Source organism: Chroicocephalus ridibundus, chromosome 22 (assembly GCF_963924245.1).
Source record: "Chroicocephalus ridibundus chromosome 22, bChrRid1.1, whole genome shotgun sequence".
NCBI classification, from domain to species: Eukaryota; Metazoa; Chordata; class Aves; order Charadriiformes; family Laridae; genus Chroicocephalus; species Chroicocephalus ridibundus.
The window spans coordinates 2071459-2087927 of NC_086305.1; the positions used below are offsets into that span (position 1 = coordinate 2071459).

Genomic DNA, 16469 nt, shown 5'->3' on the forward strand with positions numbered 1-16469 from the left:
AGATTTAAAAAAAAAAAAAAAAAAAAAGGAAAAAACGGTGAGGGAAATTTTAAAGTGTATTATATAAAGTGTTCACTAGAACACATGCAGTCACATGGCCCGTTATTTCAGTCCATTCCCTTATCTCCGTCTTGGCAGTACAGGTACCTGATTGAGAGAGACCGTCATTAAATCCCATGAATGTATCTTCATCAGTAACAAGAGTTCCCGTCAAGCTCCAGTGTGTAAAGCCATCTAGAAAAACAGGACAGTGGAACATGTATGTTATTACAGCAGGACTGCAGCTAAGCCTCTGCATACAGGAAGAATCAAATTCTACTTTTGCGTTGACTCAGAGAAGAGATTCATGCCCTGACCTGCACTGTCCCTCCTTTTAGACAAGCATCCCCTGGGCAAGAGGCTCCCGTTGCAATTACAAAGATGGCTCAACGTCACAAATTAGGTAATTCTTGGATTTTGGATTAAAATACACCATCAGGGAATGTGACGTGTTACAATGCAAACTGTCATATTGGCAGGAAAGGCACCGCAGAGCCTCTTGGTGCACTTGCCTTCCTTCAGCATCAGCTGCACGCATGGAACTAAGGTTCCCTCTCCACAGAGAATCAGGAAAACTCTTGCCTTACAAAGTCAAATTGTGTGGCGAGGAAGACCTCATCTCACAGGCTCTGTCCTTTCCAGTAACTCAAATATACCATTCGCGTTGCAAGGGCTATTTGCTTGTTCCTGTGAGAGGATTCCCAGTTCAGGGACTTGCCAGATTGGGCCCCGGAGCGCTGTACCTTGTGTAATTGCCATGCTGTTCATTTTCCGCAGCGTCACAGCAGCAGAGGGGCTGTGCAGCAGTGTCAGGGCATATGCAATCAAGGCAGTAGTGTAGGGGTCTTCCGCTGAATACAAGTTGGACTCTAAGAAGTGTTTTGCTTTCTCGACAGCTGTTCTTTCTTCCTATATTTAGGGGAAAGAGCCCAGACATATCACCAGCCTCTGTAACTCAGAGGTTAGAATCACTTTATTTCTCATTACTTTACATTTACAGAAACAAAAAGCTAGGAAAGATGCATTTTTGCCCTGCAGAAAGACACCAACACTTTCCATTCCCTAAGAAAAGCCATGCATCACAAACTCAAAAAAAGGAGCAAATAGCATAGCAAGAATGATCTAGACTAACACTGAGGCACATTTATTCCCCCCTAAAGCTGCAGAAATCTCATGCCCCTGCAAGGCAGCAGATGAACAGAGCAGAAGCGAGCTCTCTGCTCTATGTTTGATTGTGTTCCTGACACTCTGGAGCGTCTAGCAGACGCCAGAGGATAATAAAGGCCAAGGTTCCCAGGGGTCCCTGCAGCCAACAAACATGTTTTATTAACTCCCTCAATGACCTCACCATGTAGGAACGTGGCTCTGATAATTTATAGAAACAATTTAATTGGACTTGATGTAATTTGGTTTCCTTTGATTTCCCTGTGGCACTAACCTTCCCCTTCCTCATTTCCTAGCTAAGATCATTAGTAACACTTGCAAATCTCCTCTAGGAAAACCATTAGATCCACATAAACTGCACTTCCAGCAAATAAAAATGCTAGGGCTGTCTTGACACACAGCAGCCCAGAGAGAGCATCACATCACTTCTCAGAGGAGGGACACTGCTGACAGAGATGCAGAAAGTTACTCTACGAGCACTGGAAGATTTCTCTAATTTTTTATTTTTAATTTTTGATAAGGTTGAAGGCCTTCCATGCCAGCGAGAACTGGGGGCTAGAGGATATCTGCCTGCAGTGGCAGCACGGTCTCGCCCTGCAAGCTCTACAGGGTTGCCATCAGAAGTGCTGAGGTTATCACAGAGTTTCTGAATAGATAGCGCTGTTTACACGGGCTGTCTCAAACTCCCTATAAACTCTCTGGGTTTTGCCTGAACGGGCAACGCTTTTGTCTGAGTACAGATCCCCAAGACATGCTGCAACACCCACTGCACCTCCTGTTTTAATCTTCCAGTTCTACCTGTGCAGACCTACTCGCCCACCACCAGTTTCCCTTGACTGTTGAAGAGAAAGTGAAGAACTACATTCCTGACTTGCTCAGCACATCTGAAGCAGAACTGTTTTTACCATGACTTTTAAGAAGGAATCTCTAAAGTGCCAGTTGTACTGGAAGTGATTTTTTTAGTTCTGCTTCAAAAATTATGCAGCGTAACTGCACGCTCCTATGTAGCTATTCTTTTTTTCTGTAGTGTTCCTGTTCTGTCTCATTACAACGAAGAGAAGCATTTTCCTCCAGAGCTCTCAGTCCAGCATGTTACAGGAGTGCAGCTCTCCAAAGATACTGTAATCTAATAGCAGTAGCATTTTGGCCACTGTACCAAAGGCAGACCGCAAAAGTTTTCTGGATCCCCGAAGCTTACGCGGCCCTAGTTAAACTGCTGTTAGCACTAAGCTAGCTAGTTAACGGTTTTTTTTGAGTATATATAGGCAAGCTACCAGAATCTGCACAGGCTGCAACCACACCTTGAAATTACAAGGCAGAAAACATTTTTTGCAGAGGTTGGGGCATGCGGGTGCAGGGATGAGTTTGGCTCTGGCAGAATAATCCTCAAGCTGATGGCTGAAGGATGAGAGATCACCTTGAATAACTTCAGAAACTTTAGAATAATCTGACGGCTTTCCAACAGCCTCTGTTACCCGTACGCTTCCCCTCTAGTGAGCACAGAACCTTTGAAAGTGAACAGCTGTAAAATCAAGCTTAAAAAAACCCAACAAACCCACCCAAAAGAGATATTTTTTAGAATACGTAGAACACGAGAGCTATTTTAACTAAGTTTTTGTTACCTCAGAAGTTACACCTGTTTCCAGAAGAGATGCAACCACATAAGCTGTCAGGGAGATCTTACCATGGATTCCACCCTGGAGAGCAACAAACACAAACCACGGGATGAAAACTGGAGAAAAGGATGCTGGATAAACAGACTCTTGAAGCAAGACAAAGAATATGTTATAAATGTAAGAGAAGCTGTGGCATCACAGAACTTCTTTCCCTTGCACATAAGGAGTACAAAATTTCGGCACCCAAGCACGCATTGTAGCTTCCTTCCCCAGCAATAGCCTGAGAACATGCTCAATGCACAAAACTTCATACTCCGAGACACGACTCGGAAGTGTTTTGCAAGACTCGACATCTTGCTTTCCATTCTCATGGGGCAGCACACAGATATGTTCTGATAGACTTTTTCTTAACTGAAATTCTCCTGGGTCTTCCTATACTATTCCAGCCTTTCAAGTGCAATGTTCATATCAGGCATAATGAAACCGCATCACTTCATGCTTTGATAACAACTTTAAAAATGCACCTATTCATGATTTTGAGTCCGTGTAGTTTTTACCTGAATGTCCTTATTTAGTATCCTACCCATAGCAGGAAAAGAACCATCTTCTTTCTGATGCTGGATGATCCAGTCTTTGGCAGCTGTTAGTTCTTTTGGGTCAATGAAAATAAACCCACGAGACTGTGCAAAGGACTTGAGGACAAAAGCTGTTAGCCTGTAAATACAAATTTATCATCTTTACTGAGAAAACAAATTCAGAATAATGTATCAGTAAGGGGAAAACAACAGTCTTAGAAAGCACAAATTTTAAAAACCTTGTTGGGGAAACATTAAATATTGTTAAAAAAATTAATGGTACATAAAAGGACCTGAACACTGTCCAGACTTCTGAATAAGAGCAGGATTAAGGGTCAACAAATTAAATTGAAAAGTATAAATGGAAGAGATATTTGTCTTAGTTATGACACACTCTGAAATTAAGTTCCCTTTTATAGGTGCTCATCTGCCACCCAAACCATTAAAGTTTTAAAATTAAGAGTCAATATCCTTATAAATATGGAATTATTTGTAAAGAAACGGGAGGAGCAAATTTTTCAATTTTGTTACTGTCCTAACTAAAAAAAAAAAAAAAAAAAAAAAAAAAGAAATCTAGACCCATTGCTAAAGTCTGAGGCTGTGTTAGACTTAATACAGAATTAAGACTTAAGAAAGCAACAGAAGTGTTTTTGGAATTCTAAACCTCTGACATGCAACAAGTGCGAACTCTGGCCAGCTTTGGGAGATTGAATCATTCATTTTACAAGCCTCTGAGGAATGGGAGGGTAGAAAGCATGCTGCCTGGGCAGGGGATTTTTCAAGTGTTAAGTAATTCTGCGTCACCATATTTTACATCTAGGGACTGGGAGATGCCAGATCTGAGATAAAAGTTTACTATCTTAGAAACAGTGAGGTGGCAGTGGTACTTCCCCTCAGATGAGCTCACAAACAAAATCAGTTTAAAGCAAAAGACAGAGCAGATGGAGAAGCCAAATGACAGCACAAACAAATGAATGAAGACAAGAACCTACTACATCTGAGACATTATAGTCAACTAACACGCCAATGTGATGTAACGTACACGCTTAAAGGCCACGGTTTCCCGAGGGGGACATTAGTGAGATGAGCTGATTTCTCAGTTCCATAATTTCTGGTTCTCATATTGTTTGACTCTGAAAGGTTCTGCACGTCAGTTCTCAGGGCATAAATCCATACCATTCCATTTCATCCACAAGGGGATGTAAAGCACTTTGGAGAAAGACTTTTGGGCTTTTGGGGTTGGTTATGGTGGGGTTTTCTTCTACCCTGGTAGAAGCCTCTGCCACTTCTAGAGACAGCAAGTTTTTCTGCTTCACCTGAAGCTCCATTCCCTAACGGAATTAGGTGCTCAAATGCCCCACACATTGATACTCCAGTTACAGTAGACCAAACACGATCCTTAACTATAGTTTCTGTACCTAAAGCCTGGGGATATCAATAGATGTGACTGTCTTAACTCCCCTGAGTCTTGAAAGGATTGCATACACCTACTAGTGTAGCATGACCACTCAGCAGCATTGAAACAGTAAATCTATAGTCATTGAGCATTATTTCTGTTCTCCACTGTGTGCAATACCATGATGGAAGCTGGAAAATTACTCTTCCTTCCTTGCCAGTTGTGTATTTTTCCCATTTAGCAAACACTGAATTTTCTAACTCTGTTTTAAATAGCAACTCACCACATACTCCCCGAGGAATCCCTCTCGCCAAAAGCACTGTATGAACCATCTTGTCTCTTGTAGGTCAGCTGGCGCTGGTATCCTGGAAGTCACAAAAGAATTGGGGGAGTCCAAAATCCTCACACAGAGAAAAACAAGTATTTAAAGTGAATGAAGACTCCGACCATCTGGCACTAGTGCAAGGGATTCTGCTGCCCGAGGCAACCCCTTATTTTGCTGTGAGTGACAGAGCCCGCTCTGTGTACGTACACTGCAGCTTATTCAGAAGTCCATTCAGGCACACATCTGTAAGACTACAACTCCTGCATTCTGGCCAGTAGAAATGTTAACATTTTGAAATTTGAAAAGATGCAGTATTAAAAGAAAGATTTTTACTTAAGCACACAGCCATTCTCCTTCTGTTTCGCTGAAAGCACCACGCAGACGAGAATTTTTTTCCTTTGATGATACAACTGGATTCAGACTTTTCTCTGAAGATATTGCTTGGGACAACTTAATGTAACGTGACAATAACAGCTGTGATCTTAACGTATACAAACACTTACTAGCTACTAGGGCTGTCTTATAAGGCTTGGTTTAGACAACAATTATTAACAAGTTGAATGCTGATGATAAGAACTCTCTACTGGAATGTCTTTTGAGATTGAAAATAGTCAAAATGCTCTTCCTATTAGGAAAAGAATTTGCTTCTCCAACGTGAGCTGCCCATCCTAAGAGCACTCTGAGCCTTGGATTAAGGAACACAGAATAGTTTTCCCCTATTCACCTGCTTTTGTAGAACTGCATTGTGGGGAAGTAGAAAAATTACTGACTAGTTTAGCTCAGGCCACTTCTAAAGATTAGGGAATATACAGGAATTGTTGGGTATCAGCACTTTCTATGATGGATGACTAAGTGATGAAACAGTTTTCTGGCTTGGTAATGCACAAAAGCCTTCTGGAGTGAGCAAACGGACTTTTCCCATCTAAACCTTATACTTGGCAGGGCTCCAATAAACACAGAAGAGTTTAAAACTCTGGAGGATTTCTTCTGTAAGGGTTAATTAGCAGGCAGAGTTTGGAGCCAAAAACCTGGAAGGTTTGCAGATTCATAAAAAGAAACAAACGCAAATGATACTGCAAAGGAAAAACTGACCAGACTATTAAAAAATTCCCTTTGTCTTACTGCTATCAGCAAGCACAAAAAATTACAAGTGAAACAACTGTAAGCCAGGCAAAGGAAGCAGCATTGGCCTTTTGCTGCTGAATACAAGAAAAATATTACATATTAGATTTTATATTTATATTTTCAGAGGGGAACCACCTAATCCTGTCACCTCTGATTTCATGACATGAGTATTGTCTGACTCATACACAAGACAGCATTGTCCCTTTGGGTCATTCTTGTTTATAATGACCTCCGAATTCTTACTTGTATTTAGTTATAAGACTATTTTGTATGTGGCTCTTCACAGACAAATGCTGAGAAAAACAGTGCATAAAAAGATAGATTGCCTTCAGCAGTTTAGGGGGATAGGACAGGACAGTGACAGGACAGAATAAAGCCTTTGTTATATAGCTGTAGGTTAACTGCTTTGCTTACTAACTTTTGAGTTTGGGTATACTGTTACTAAGAAAATACTATTAAAGAAGAAAAAGTTCAGAGAAGAGCCTTGTAGTGACTAAAGGACTAGAAAGAGAATTTGGGAATAAGGCAAAAGACTAAATATAGAGACTTTTTCTAAATGTAATTTTCCTTGACATTCTGAAATGCTTAAACACAGAAATAAGCTGCCTAAGAAAAAAAAAAAAAGATAAAAAAATAGATACAAGTATGTGATATTATACTACAAGAAATGATGAATCCTCATCACTTGGGATACTCTTGATTAGAAAGGAGAGTGTGATACTGGTAAAACTCTCTTCTAATTTACAAGCCTTTTCTCCTTCTATAAATTGTAAGTGTAGTGAGTTACCTTGAACAAGGTAATCAGTAGCTTCGCTCTCTACCTCGTGACTGAGTTGTTTGGTTTTCTGCAGATATTTTAGGACAAAAACATTAGGAGCAAAATGGATCATGTTCTGCTCCCCACATCCAAATGGTAATCGCAAAAGATTGTCCAAGTTGTTCAATGTAGGACCCATCACATCTCCTGTTTGAAAAAGAGGAGATACGTTCAGTAACAAGGAATTATGCTTTACTTCCTTTTGATGTCTTATGATTAAAACCCGCCTAACTACACTGATTTCTACTAGCTACTTATAGTCAGTTTAAGTAAACTGTGTCTTAATTTGGAAGTCCTTCAAATGTTCAATCTTAGCCCTTCAAGCTCTTGTTGGAATAAAGAAATTTCACATTTAAGAGTCTGATTATCCATGACTCCACAATTTAGACTATTAGTTTAGAACACAGCACAATCTGTGATTATGACGATTATGAAATGAATACTATGGATTCTAACAGCCAGTGCCTCTGCAAAGCCCTCAGACAGTATCAATTTTAAGTCACTGTCAACTCAAACAGGATCAAAGAAGCAACCAAAAAAAACCCAACCCAATTATTTGTCCCAGAATTAAGCACCTTTGTAACTGCCTATGACTATCTTATCTGGTCTGTATTCGTCAAATACTGGTCAGAAGCAAGGAACAGCTGGAGTATCTCTTCATATTTGATAACTGGTACCTAGTGATACCTCCTCATAATTGATACCTATTATTGAAGCCGTAGCTCTTTCTGATCCTGGAATTATGTTGTGGGGAACTCCAAGAGTAAATGCTTCATTGTGATTTTCATCAGTCTCTTCTTTTCTCCAAATTTTAAACTCTCCCATTGACCCCCAGCCTGTGGAAAAGCCAATGTACTTCACCTCAAGCTGTTTGGGAACTGTCCACTCCACAATAATAGACTCATTTAGCACCCGAGTACCATGGCCAACCTGAAAGGAACAAAAAACCATGCAGTTCCAAGAACTCACACATATGAATCCAGTCTGCCGTGTGTCCTTGGACCTAATAACTTACGCGTAGGTCAGAGAACGTTCTCGATGGACCAGTACCTTTCTCTTTCCCACCCACAAAACAATCCAAGGAAGTTCAATGAGAATTCCACAGGTTTGACCTCCAAGGCTTTCAGCACTTAGCACTAAAAATATTGAAAACTGAGGTCCTGAGAACATAATACGGCAAGCAGATATGTTCTGATTAAAACAGCCTGATCAAGACTTAATATAAAAAAAGCAACAGGAACAAAGCTTTTGCCTTCTGCTGTCATTTGTGTGTGCTCAAATTGTATTTAAGAAAGCAAGAGACTTCCAGACCATTACATAGATAAATTCACTACCTGGATAACTCCATTCTTCCAGCTGATCCAGAAGCTGCGGAATTCATCCCAGGAGAGGATGCCAGCTGTGTCCCTGCTGGCCACCGGCTCACCCATTTTGCTTACGGAAATCCATGTTTTTGTATTTTGATGTCCACCGATAACAATTTCGGTCATCTCTGCCATGTCATGTGGACCAGAGGACAAGGCCAGGTGGGCATCATTGTGTGCTTTCACAGCAATGTCAAAGTGTGTCATCTGGGCAGGTTTCTGCATGTATTGGTACTCATATTTGTTAGGTGTAGAAATATGTATTTTCTCTAGTCAGAAAAACAACGGAATGTTGTAAGAATTAGAGCTTAGCTCACATACTTCAAAAATAACCCATAGCTAACTACAAAAATTTAAACAAACAGATCTTTCCTAAGTACACTTTCTTTTTTCTAGTTTCTCTTATACAAACTATAAAAATACATGTGGATGTTTCTTCCCATCTTCTATTTATATCACCCTTCCAATAAAGATCTTTCAATTCAAACTGCTCAGCTGGATCTCTTATGAAGTCTGTAAGTGATTTTTCAGTTCTAATCTAGTGGTCAAAAGCATCTCTGTTTAGCTACCGGAGCCAACTTTGAGCTATCCAAATCTCAGGCAGAAAGGACATACTGATTCCAGAACTGAATTTTAAAACAGCAACTGAAAATACCGCCACAGTTACTGTCCACAGTGCTGAATACTTAAACTCTTTCATAAAGTAAAGGAATTTAATTGCCATTTCCAGAAATCACTTGGGCAGTTAGAGGAAATTCATAATTAGCCAGCCCGGTAAGAAAGCCTCTTTATTCAAAAGTTCCTCCTACACACCATAACTCATCAATCATAGACGAATATTTTTATATTTATTTTTTTCATGGGATGAAGCCACACGTTTCTATTTGTAACTAAATCAAAGAAACTTAATATCTCGTTCAAATCATGAACTTACCATTTGGGCAGAAGAACACACTGTAGGTGTATTCTCTGGACAGTCCCTCTGGCTATATAAAGACAGAAATCCACACATAAAAATACAGTGCTTGGATTATCAGTAACAGCTATTTGGCTTTACTTACAAAATACAGAAATTATATTCTGGTGCTGCACAGTGGTTTATATTCTTTATAGAAAAGTTATTACACTGTATTCTGCTAGCTAGAGATATGCTAACCACTACCAGCGAATGTCACATCACAGCGTATTTCTTAGCTTAACAGAGCACGCATGCCCAATAAAATTTCTCTTCTGAGCAGTATTGAAGATTCACCAGCACAAACTCAGAGCCAAACAGCCCTTTCTGTACACGTACCACTAAAACTGATTATTTCCAATCATGTAAACATACCATAAATCAACTTGAAGATTCTTATAAGCCTATTCACATTTGATTAACAACCTAAAAACTTCCATGCTTTGCCCAAGCATTTATAATTTTTTTCTGAATTATTAGAAATTCATATTTTCTTACCTCAATAACAACACTACTGCGAACATAATCCACTCCCACCGGGGTCCTTTTGTCCATGTAATTGTCCTCTGAGTGCTTGCCATTCTTTAAAGTCTGCATCCCATCCTGACAGCAATTAGTTCCACCATAAGCAAAAGCTTTTGCTAAGAAACAGAAGGGAAAAGAAGCAGAGATTTTGTGATAGGAAGACCTTCAGGAGTTCAAGTGAAGATCTAAGCTACTTAGATACAGTTGATTCACGATACATCAAGTGTTTTGTAATTACAGCTCTCTTATTACCTTTATTCCCTAAGTATTCCAACAGTCACATCTAAAATTGGACAATATTTGGACAGTCACAGGGCAACAGAGAAACGCTTTCCTCATTTCCATTGTTGCACAATTTTTACCATGATTATTTGCGTGAAAGACATACAGAATTTGTTGTTATTTTCTTATTTAAAAATTTCCACAGGTCTCTTCAGGGAGATGTAACAGGTCCAAACCTTAAATGACCACATATCACACAACAGGACAGCTGATGACTAGGGAATCTCCTGAAGTTTGTTCATACAGACTCTCTGGTGCATTACAGCTATAGAATCTGTTTCTAAGAAACAAATGAGGTTGAAAAGCTAAGGTGGCAGCAAGTGGAATGAATGATTCCACTTTGGGGTACGCTAGGGAAATAAGAATTTTCTTCTGAAAGAGGATTAAAAATAAACACTTGTAAAACTCCTGCAAGCAGCAAGCTATTTTTATTTCTGTACTACCAGTGATGTTGCTCAGTCCAAGCTCATTGAAGGACAAAACGATAGAGGTGGGTTTAGCTTCCCCAGGGGCAACGCACTTCTTTCTTGTCAGATGGTGTTTCCCAGGATGCCCAACAAACTTTATGCCTTTTGGAACAGAAATCTTCACATGGACCTGTGAAAATTTTTGAATGCCATTTACTGCAAATTTCAGCTGCAAAACCAACGGGTATAAATGAAAAAATCTGAAAACTACTAAATGCTTAATAAAGTCATAGTATGCACTGATTATTCATTCTTCAAACCTTCCAGTAATACATTTGATTGAGAGCGTTACTTCCAGCTCAGCAATTCTACCAGTAGTTCAGAACGATACTGCTGGAGCTAGACAGATAATGAGTTTGAGGAGAAAACATCTAGGGAGACAGGATTTCTTGGAAAAAAAGCATTCTTTCAAAATAAACTACTTTTGGCAGCTTTCAGATTATGAAGGAAATTCTTCTCTGTGGTTCAGCATAAGCTTCCCAATTGCCTTCCCTACATTTTTCAATATTTGTGTTTCTGAAGTGTTGCAAGACACTTCAGACTACTACAGTTGTTTCAAGCTAAAAATAAATAAAGCAATGACATTTACTCGTATTGAAAAGCAATACTTTTATCTTGTTCAAAGCATTTATGATGAGTTTGTCACTCCCTTATCCCTATACCTTCTCTACGCTAACTTGTAGATCACTTAGGAAATTTTGATGATAAACCATAATTTAGTGACTTGGCAAGGGGAACGAAGAGGGCCGTTACCTCTACACAGACAGCCAAGTAATTGTAGACAGTCAGCGGGATTTTGGTCTGCTCTCCCCGGATGACGTGGTATGGCAAGGTGAAATCAATGAAGAAAGGCTTAAACGTCTTCAGCTCTGTTTGCCTGGCAATGCCCAAGCCCTTCTCTTCAGACAGACCCACGGCTTCCGTTATCCACGTCGTGATGGAGTCTGGCACCTCCACCTGCAGCTGTGCTTCTCCCGACACATCACTACCAAAGAGAACAGGGAATAACTCGGGTTGATCGGATTAGTGGTTTCTATCAGGTTTTTTGAGACCTATGCACATTTGTAAGGAGCAGAATAGCAAGTAGTTGCTTCTGCAAAACTACACACAAACATACAAATTCTTACTGGATTAAAAGCTTTACAGGCAGAGTCACTTTTCTTAGAGGCAAATGTCTGCACTAACTGAAAAAAAAAAAAAAAAAAAAAAGAGATAGAGAAAACAAAGAATCCTAGGCTGAGGTCCTGCATAAAAACAGTTCAGGAATAATTTATTTAACAGCTAGTGAAATAAAAGTAATTTTTGTTGGAACCCATTGTCCTTGTATACATCGACACATTGCAGACTCTGCTTGAACATAAGGGCAAATAAGAAATTTTCCAGACACCAAATTCAGCAACTGCTTGTCCAGGGGAGCGTATGTTGATTCAGAAACATTTTGGTTGGGTGGGTTTTGGAATGCCTGACTCTGAAAATTTCCAAAAACATAATTTTCTTCCAATGAGGATTGAAACTAATTATTAAAAATCAAATTTCTATTCTGAGTATTTAGCTTTACTGTGCATACCAGAACAGGATATCATAAACCTGGTATCCTCTTCCATGCTTTATAATAACAGAAAATCAATTTTGTTCGGCAAGCTTTGCTATCTCCCTCCTGCAAAGAAGCTTTGGCCTTGCCCGGAACAGAAAACATTTCCTCTAAAGCAAGAACAAAAGCTATTTCATGGCTCAACTGGCAGGATGATTGGTGCAGTTATGAGTACACCCTAAGGTTGTTTTCTCTCAAGTTCTTATTTATTCCCCAGGGCTTGATACACATGCTGCTCGCTCTGTAATCTTTTGAGAGCAACGTGCATCTAGTTGGCATGGAAAACAAGAGAGCAAGATCTTCGGAATAAGCTCTGCAAGTCTACAGCACGGCACGCTGTCTTTCAGCGCTGCAGTTCCTCCTGATTCATATCCAGGACAAACCGAAGAACTGCGCTTTCACTGCTTTGGAACTGAAGGTTATTCGCATTTTAGGCACCAGTGACGTACCTTTACTTTCTTCGTCCAAATCAACTGTTTGTAATTTTCAATGAGCCTAAGCTATTGCAACTGTCACTAATCAGGCAGCATATCATGTACTCGTCTGTGTATTTATATTACAGTAGGAAAAGGATTAAAACAAACAGTTTGATAAAACAGTAGAGATCATTATGCCCTTGCACAGGCATGCTAGGTTCGGTCAGTCTCCGAGCACTCTGGCCAATGAATGTGGTTCCCCGGCTCAAGCTAGAGAGCAGAGAGCCTGGGAAATGAACTTGCCTTGACAGCACCAAGTGATTTTACCTTCTTTAAAGCACAATAGTGTCTTAATATTTAGGTCTCCATCCTAACTGGAGTTAGATAGCTGGTACCTGCAATAAACTTCAGCCCCGAAGAGTAAGCAGAAGGGTGTCCTAGCTCCAGAACTGGCACTATTCCAGTCTGTTTAACCGGACAATTTGTTGCAGCTGATGTTCTTTCCACTGGGATTTCAGCCCATAACCAGCATTAACATTATTTTCACACATGAGGGCACTTACTCTTCCGGGCAGGGGGCCAAAGTACACACACATTTCCAGCCATTAGACCCTCCAGCCAGGCTTTAGGAATTTTTAGAATTGGTTTGGGAAGTTGACATTAGGCTTTTGTTTCTTTTTTTGAGGATTGTATATTATAATTATAAATGGTAGAAGAAAAAAAAAATTCTTCCTGTTCAAGAGAGTGGAAATCAAGGAATGCTCAACTTAGTGGTTTCTAATGAAACGAAGTGGAGAAAATGCAATCTGCAACTTTTTATTCCACACTCTCCCACTTATAATTAACTGCCCCAGCTTGCTGAGGCCCAAACGGGCACTTCTGGAATTCTTTGTGTATTTCTACAAAGCGTATTTCATGCTCAATTGAACAGATTTGAATACACTTGCTGCAAGTTCCTGTCAAATTTAATTTATAATCTTTTATTGAGAATGAAGTTTACTTGCAAACCTGGAGAAGCCTTTTGATAATTGCTTCAAATTATCCTAGATGTGCTATTTCTGGGAGAGATCCATTAACTGCTTATTCATTTTTTTAGTTCCAGTTGTACCAGGTGAAACCCATGATTTATTGGGCAGTAATTTAAGGTTTGGGGGAGTTGTTCTTGCAGCAGATGAAAGAGAATGAAGGGCTCTGTGCAATTTAAGAAGCGATCAATATAGAATCCTCACCGGTGCGCGGTTAGGCTATACCAGCACTTACAGAAGCAGCTATTCCACCTCCTTCTCCTCACACACATTATCCCTGGATCATTTTCCCACTAAGGCATATGCAGCAACTGATGCTAGAATAGGGGTGGAAAGGAAGAAAAACGCTAGCGCTCTCTGAAGGTGACATTTGTGGATTACCCTGGGGGCCAAACACAAATCCAGACCTAAGTCCTCCCCCACTGTAAACTGGCTCTTCTGAGGGACTGGTCTTGCCTCTTGACTGTCAGCTCTGGCAAGATTTCTGGATTACCCTTTGCTCTCCAGAATGGTACATAGAATTCTGGGTCACACGAAGGTTTTTAGCATAGAGCTAGAAGCGCATCATCCCTTTTCTTCCCTGAAGATAGGCCTCTGCTGGTGACACCACGGTGCACTACACGTGAGTTGCAATGTAGTCACAACTGACAGGTTCAACTTGAAGTGAACATAATTTGAGACCAGATGAAATGTTACAAAGAAAGGTTATTGATTAAAGCAGTAACGAAGAAAAGCAACTACAACAAAAAATATCAGAGAATGCCAATGTAACTCCAGTAGGTTTTAAAGAGCTTTGTTTTCTGCCATTGAAGAGGACACAACCCTCTGGATATAATTAAGGGAATTCCCTGTGAATACCTGACATTGAGGCAGTGCCAAATCCATGTTTCGGGAAAGAAGGTTCTTTTTCTCTTCTCTGCTCTGCTAGAACAAGAAGTAAGTCATTGGCAACGAATTCTTTTAATAAGAGGTCTTTAAGAGTAACTGACAAATCAGTGTTACCACCTGAATGCAGCTCACGTGACCGACCAAAACTCAAGCTAGCATAGAATCATAAAAAAGTGAATGGGTGTATCATTCATAACACAAGTTAGATAGTTTTTCCAAATGATCCCATTGTGCACACACACATTAAACAGTCCACAGACATAAATATGAATACAAAAAATAGTATAAAGGAGATAATCTTAAAAACTAGCATAAATAATATAGTCTAAAAAAATAAAGGGTTTATGATCCAAATTCTTTCACCAAATGAAATCAAAAGAGCATACAGAGCATGTGACTTCCCATGATATCATGATACGGCCTCACTCATAGCAGTTACTGCAATCACTACTTTATATTCCCCTCCCTTTCTTCTCTTGGAATTGCCTTGATCTCTAATGTTTTCGTAATTTGTTCCATTTTTCTGCCTGTGGTGCTTCATTATCTTTTTCTTAACTTTCAAAACTTACTCTGCTAAGAGAGGCCACAAGGTGGTTCAGAATACACAGGGAAGGCACATCCGCAGTTTGCAGCAGTAGTCGTAGTACTTCACAACTTTTTCACCCTGCAGTCTCTCATTTTATTTATTTGGACCACCGACTGAGTGGTCAAAATAGTGAGCAATGAGCAACTCTGCAAAACAAGGGCTAGCTTGCAAATATTGAGAAGCAGCAACTAGAAAACTGAGATACGCAAAGAGTTTCAAAAGATCCTTTTGAAGAATATTACTTTGCATTTTTCCAGTATTAATTTAAATTTAACAAAGTAGCGTCAGTTGTAATTTTTGTTAGGTCTATCAAGACAACGGAAGAGAGTTTGCCCACCACTGACTTGTCTAAACCAGTTTCCTGGGGATACGGAGCTGGAAAACAGCTGAGAATATAGAAAAAAAAATAGTGAAAAGTATCATAGACAATATGCGTTACAACAAAAACATTACCTTGGTGCTATTTTAGAATGCATTGTAGCCACCAATGTCCCAGTATGCGGCTGAAAAGCTGGGACAGCCTCATCCGTGTACATGCCTCCGTTCTGTCTGTGGTTTAAGCTGACTATATCAGTCATTACAACCAAGCCAGTTTCCTGGACAATAAAAATGAATACCACAAAAGAAACACCAGCAAGAAAAAAAAAAAAAGAAGAATTAAACATGTACCGATAAAAACTTTTCTGACTAGAATCCTCCAACCCTATTCCAACATTGATGGGGTAAATTTCAATTGAAACTTGAGGATTTTTTAAAACTTTATATAAAAATGACTGCTAATGTGAAAACATGTAGTCACTTTATAAGCAGTGGTTTTACAAGAAAGCTCTTGATTGCTTGGAAAATGCATTTAAACCAATATCTAATGTTACTGGGCATGTGTAACTGTCAGACAGCTACAGGTGAAAAATTATTACACATATTTTTCCCCTAAAATATTACATTACAGCTTTTTACCCTTCCTAAAAGTTTCCAGTGTGTTCTGCTGCAGTTAGCAGGCAGCTCTCACAACAGACAGCACCAACTCTGCATTACCAGGGATGCCAAGCAAAATGGAAACTGTCCACACAGCTTCACAGTAAAAAATACAGAATTCATAAAGAATGTCTGCCAGCTCCGTCCCCTAAATGCACTTATTCATAAGAGACAGCAGTTCCCAGACACCAAAGGGAAAACAAGCTTTGTTCTCTTTATATACGCATCCAATTATCACAACTCAGGTACACAGCAATGCAGACATGCCAGCTCTGAATATATGCATCTTCTCAGGAGTTTACGCCTCTTAGTAAATAAAAAAAAAAGCATCAGAACAA

At 39.7% G+C, this 16469-nt stretch overlaps 1 protein-coding gene across 4 annotated transcripts in view; it reads right to left on the bottom strand.

Moving 5' to 3' along the window:
- Window positions 1-16469, bottom strand: part of CPAMD8 (C3 and PZP like alpha-2-macroglobulin domain containing 8) — a 53433-nt gene that overhangs the window by 22390 nt on the left and 14574 nt on the right. For 3 of the 4 annotated variants that reach the window (XM_063358018.1, XM_063358016.1, XM_063358019.1), the window contains exons 18-31: window positions 15610-15752; window positions 14541-14606; window positions 11404-11635; window positions 10627-10780; window positions 9875-10017; window positions 9356-9407; window positions 8392-8690; window positions 7762-7987; window positions 7028-7204; window positions 5074-5155; window positions 3377-3533; window positions 2826-2900; window positions 783-948; window positions 148-234 (exon numbers count right to left, since the gene is read on the bottom strand). In XM_063358018.1, coding sequence (XP_063214088.1) covers window positions 148-234; window positions 783-948; window positions 2826-2900; window positions 3377-3533; window positions 5074-5155; window positions 7028-7204; window positions 7762-7987; window positions 8392-8690; window positions 9356-9407; window positions 9875-10017; window positions 10627-10780; window positions 11404-11635; window positions 14541-14606; window positions 15610-15752 — 2059 coding nt within the window. The remainder of the gene's footprint in view (window positions 1-147; window positions 235-782; window positions 949-2825; window positions 2901-3376; window positions 3534-5073; window positions 5156-7027; window positions 7205-7761; window positions 7988-8391; window positions 8691-9355; window positions 9408-9874; window positions 10018-10626; window positions 10781-11403; window positions 11636-14540; window positions 14607-15609; window positions 15753-16469) is intronic. The other variant, XM_063358017.1, reaches the window with a different exon arrangement.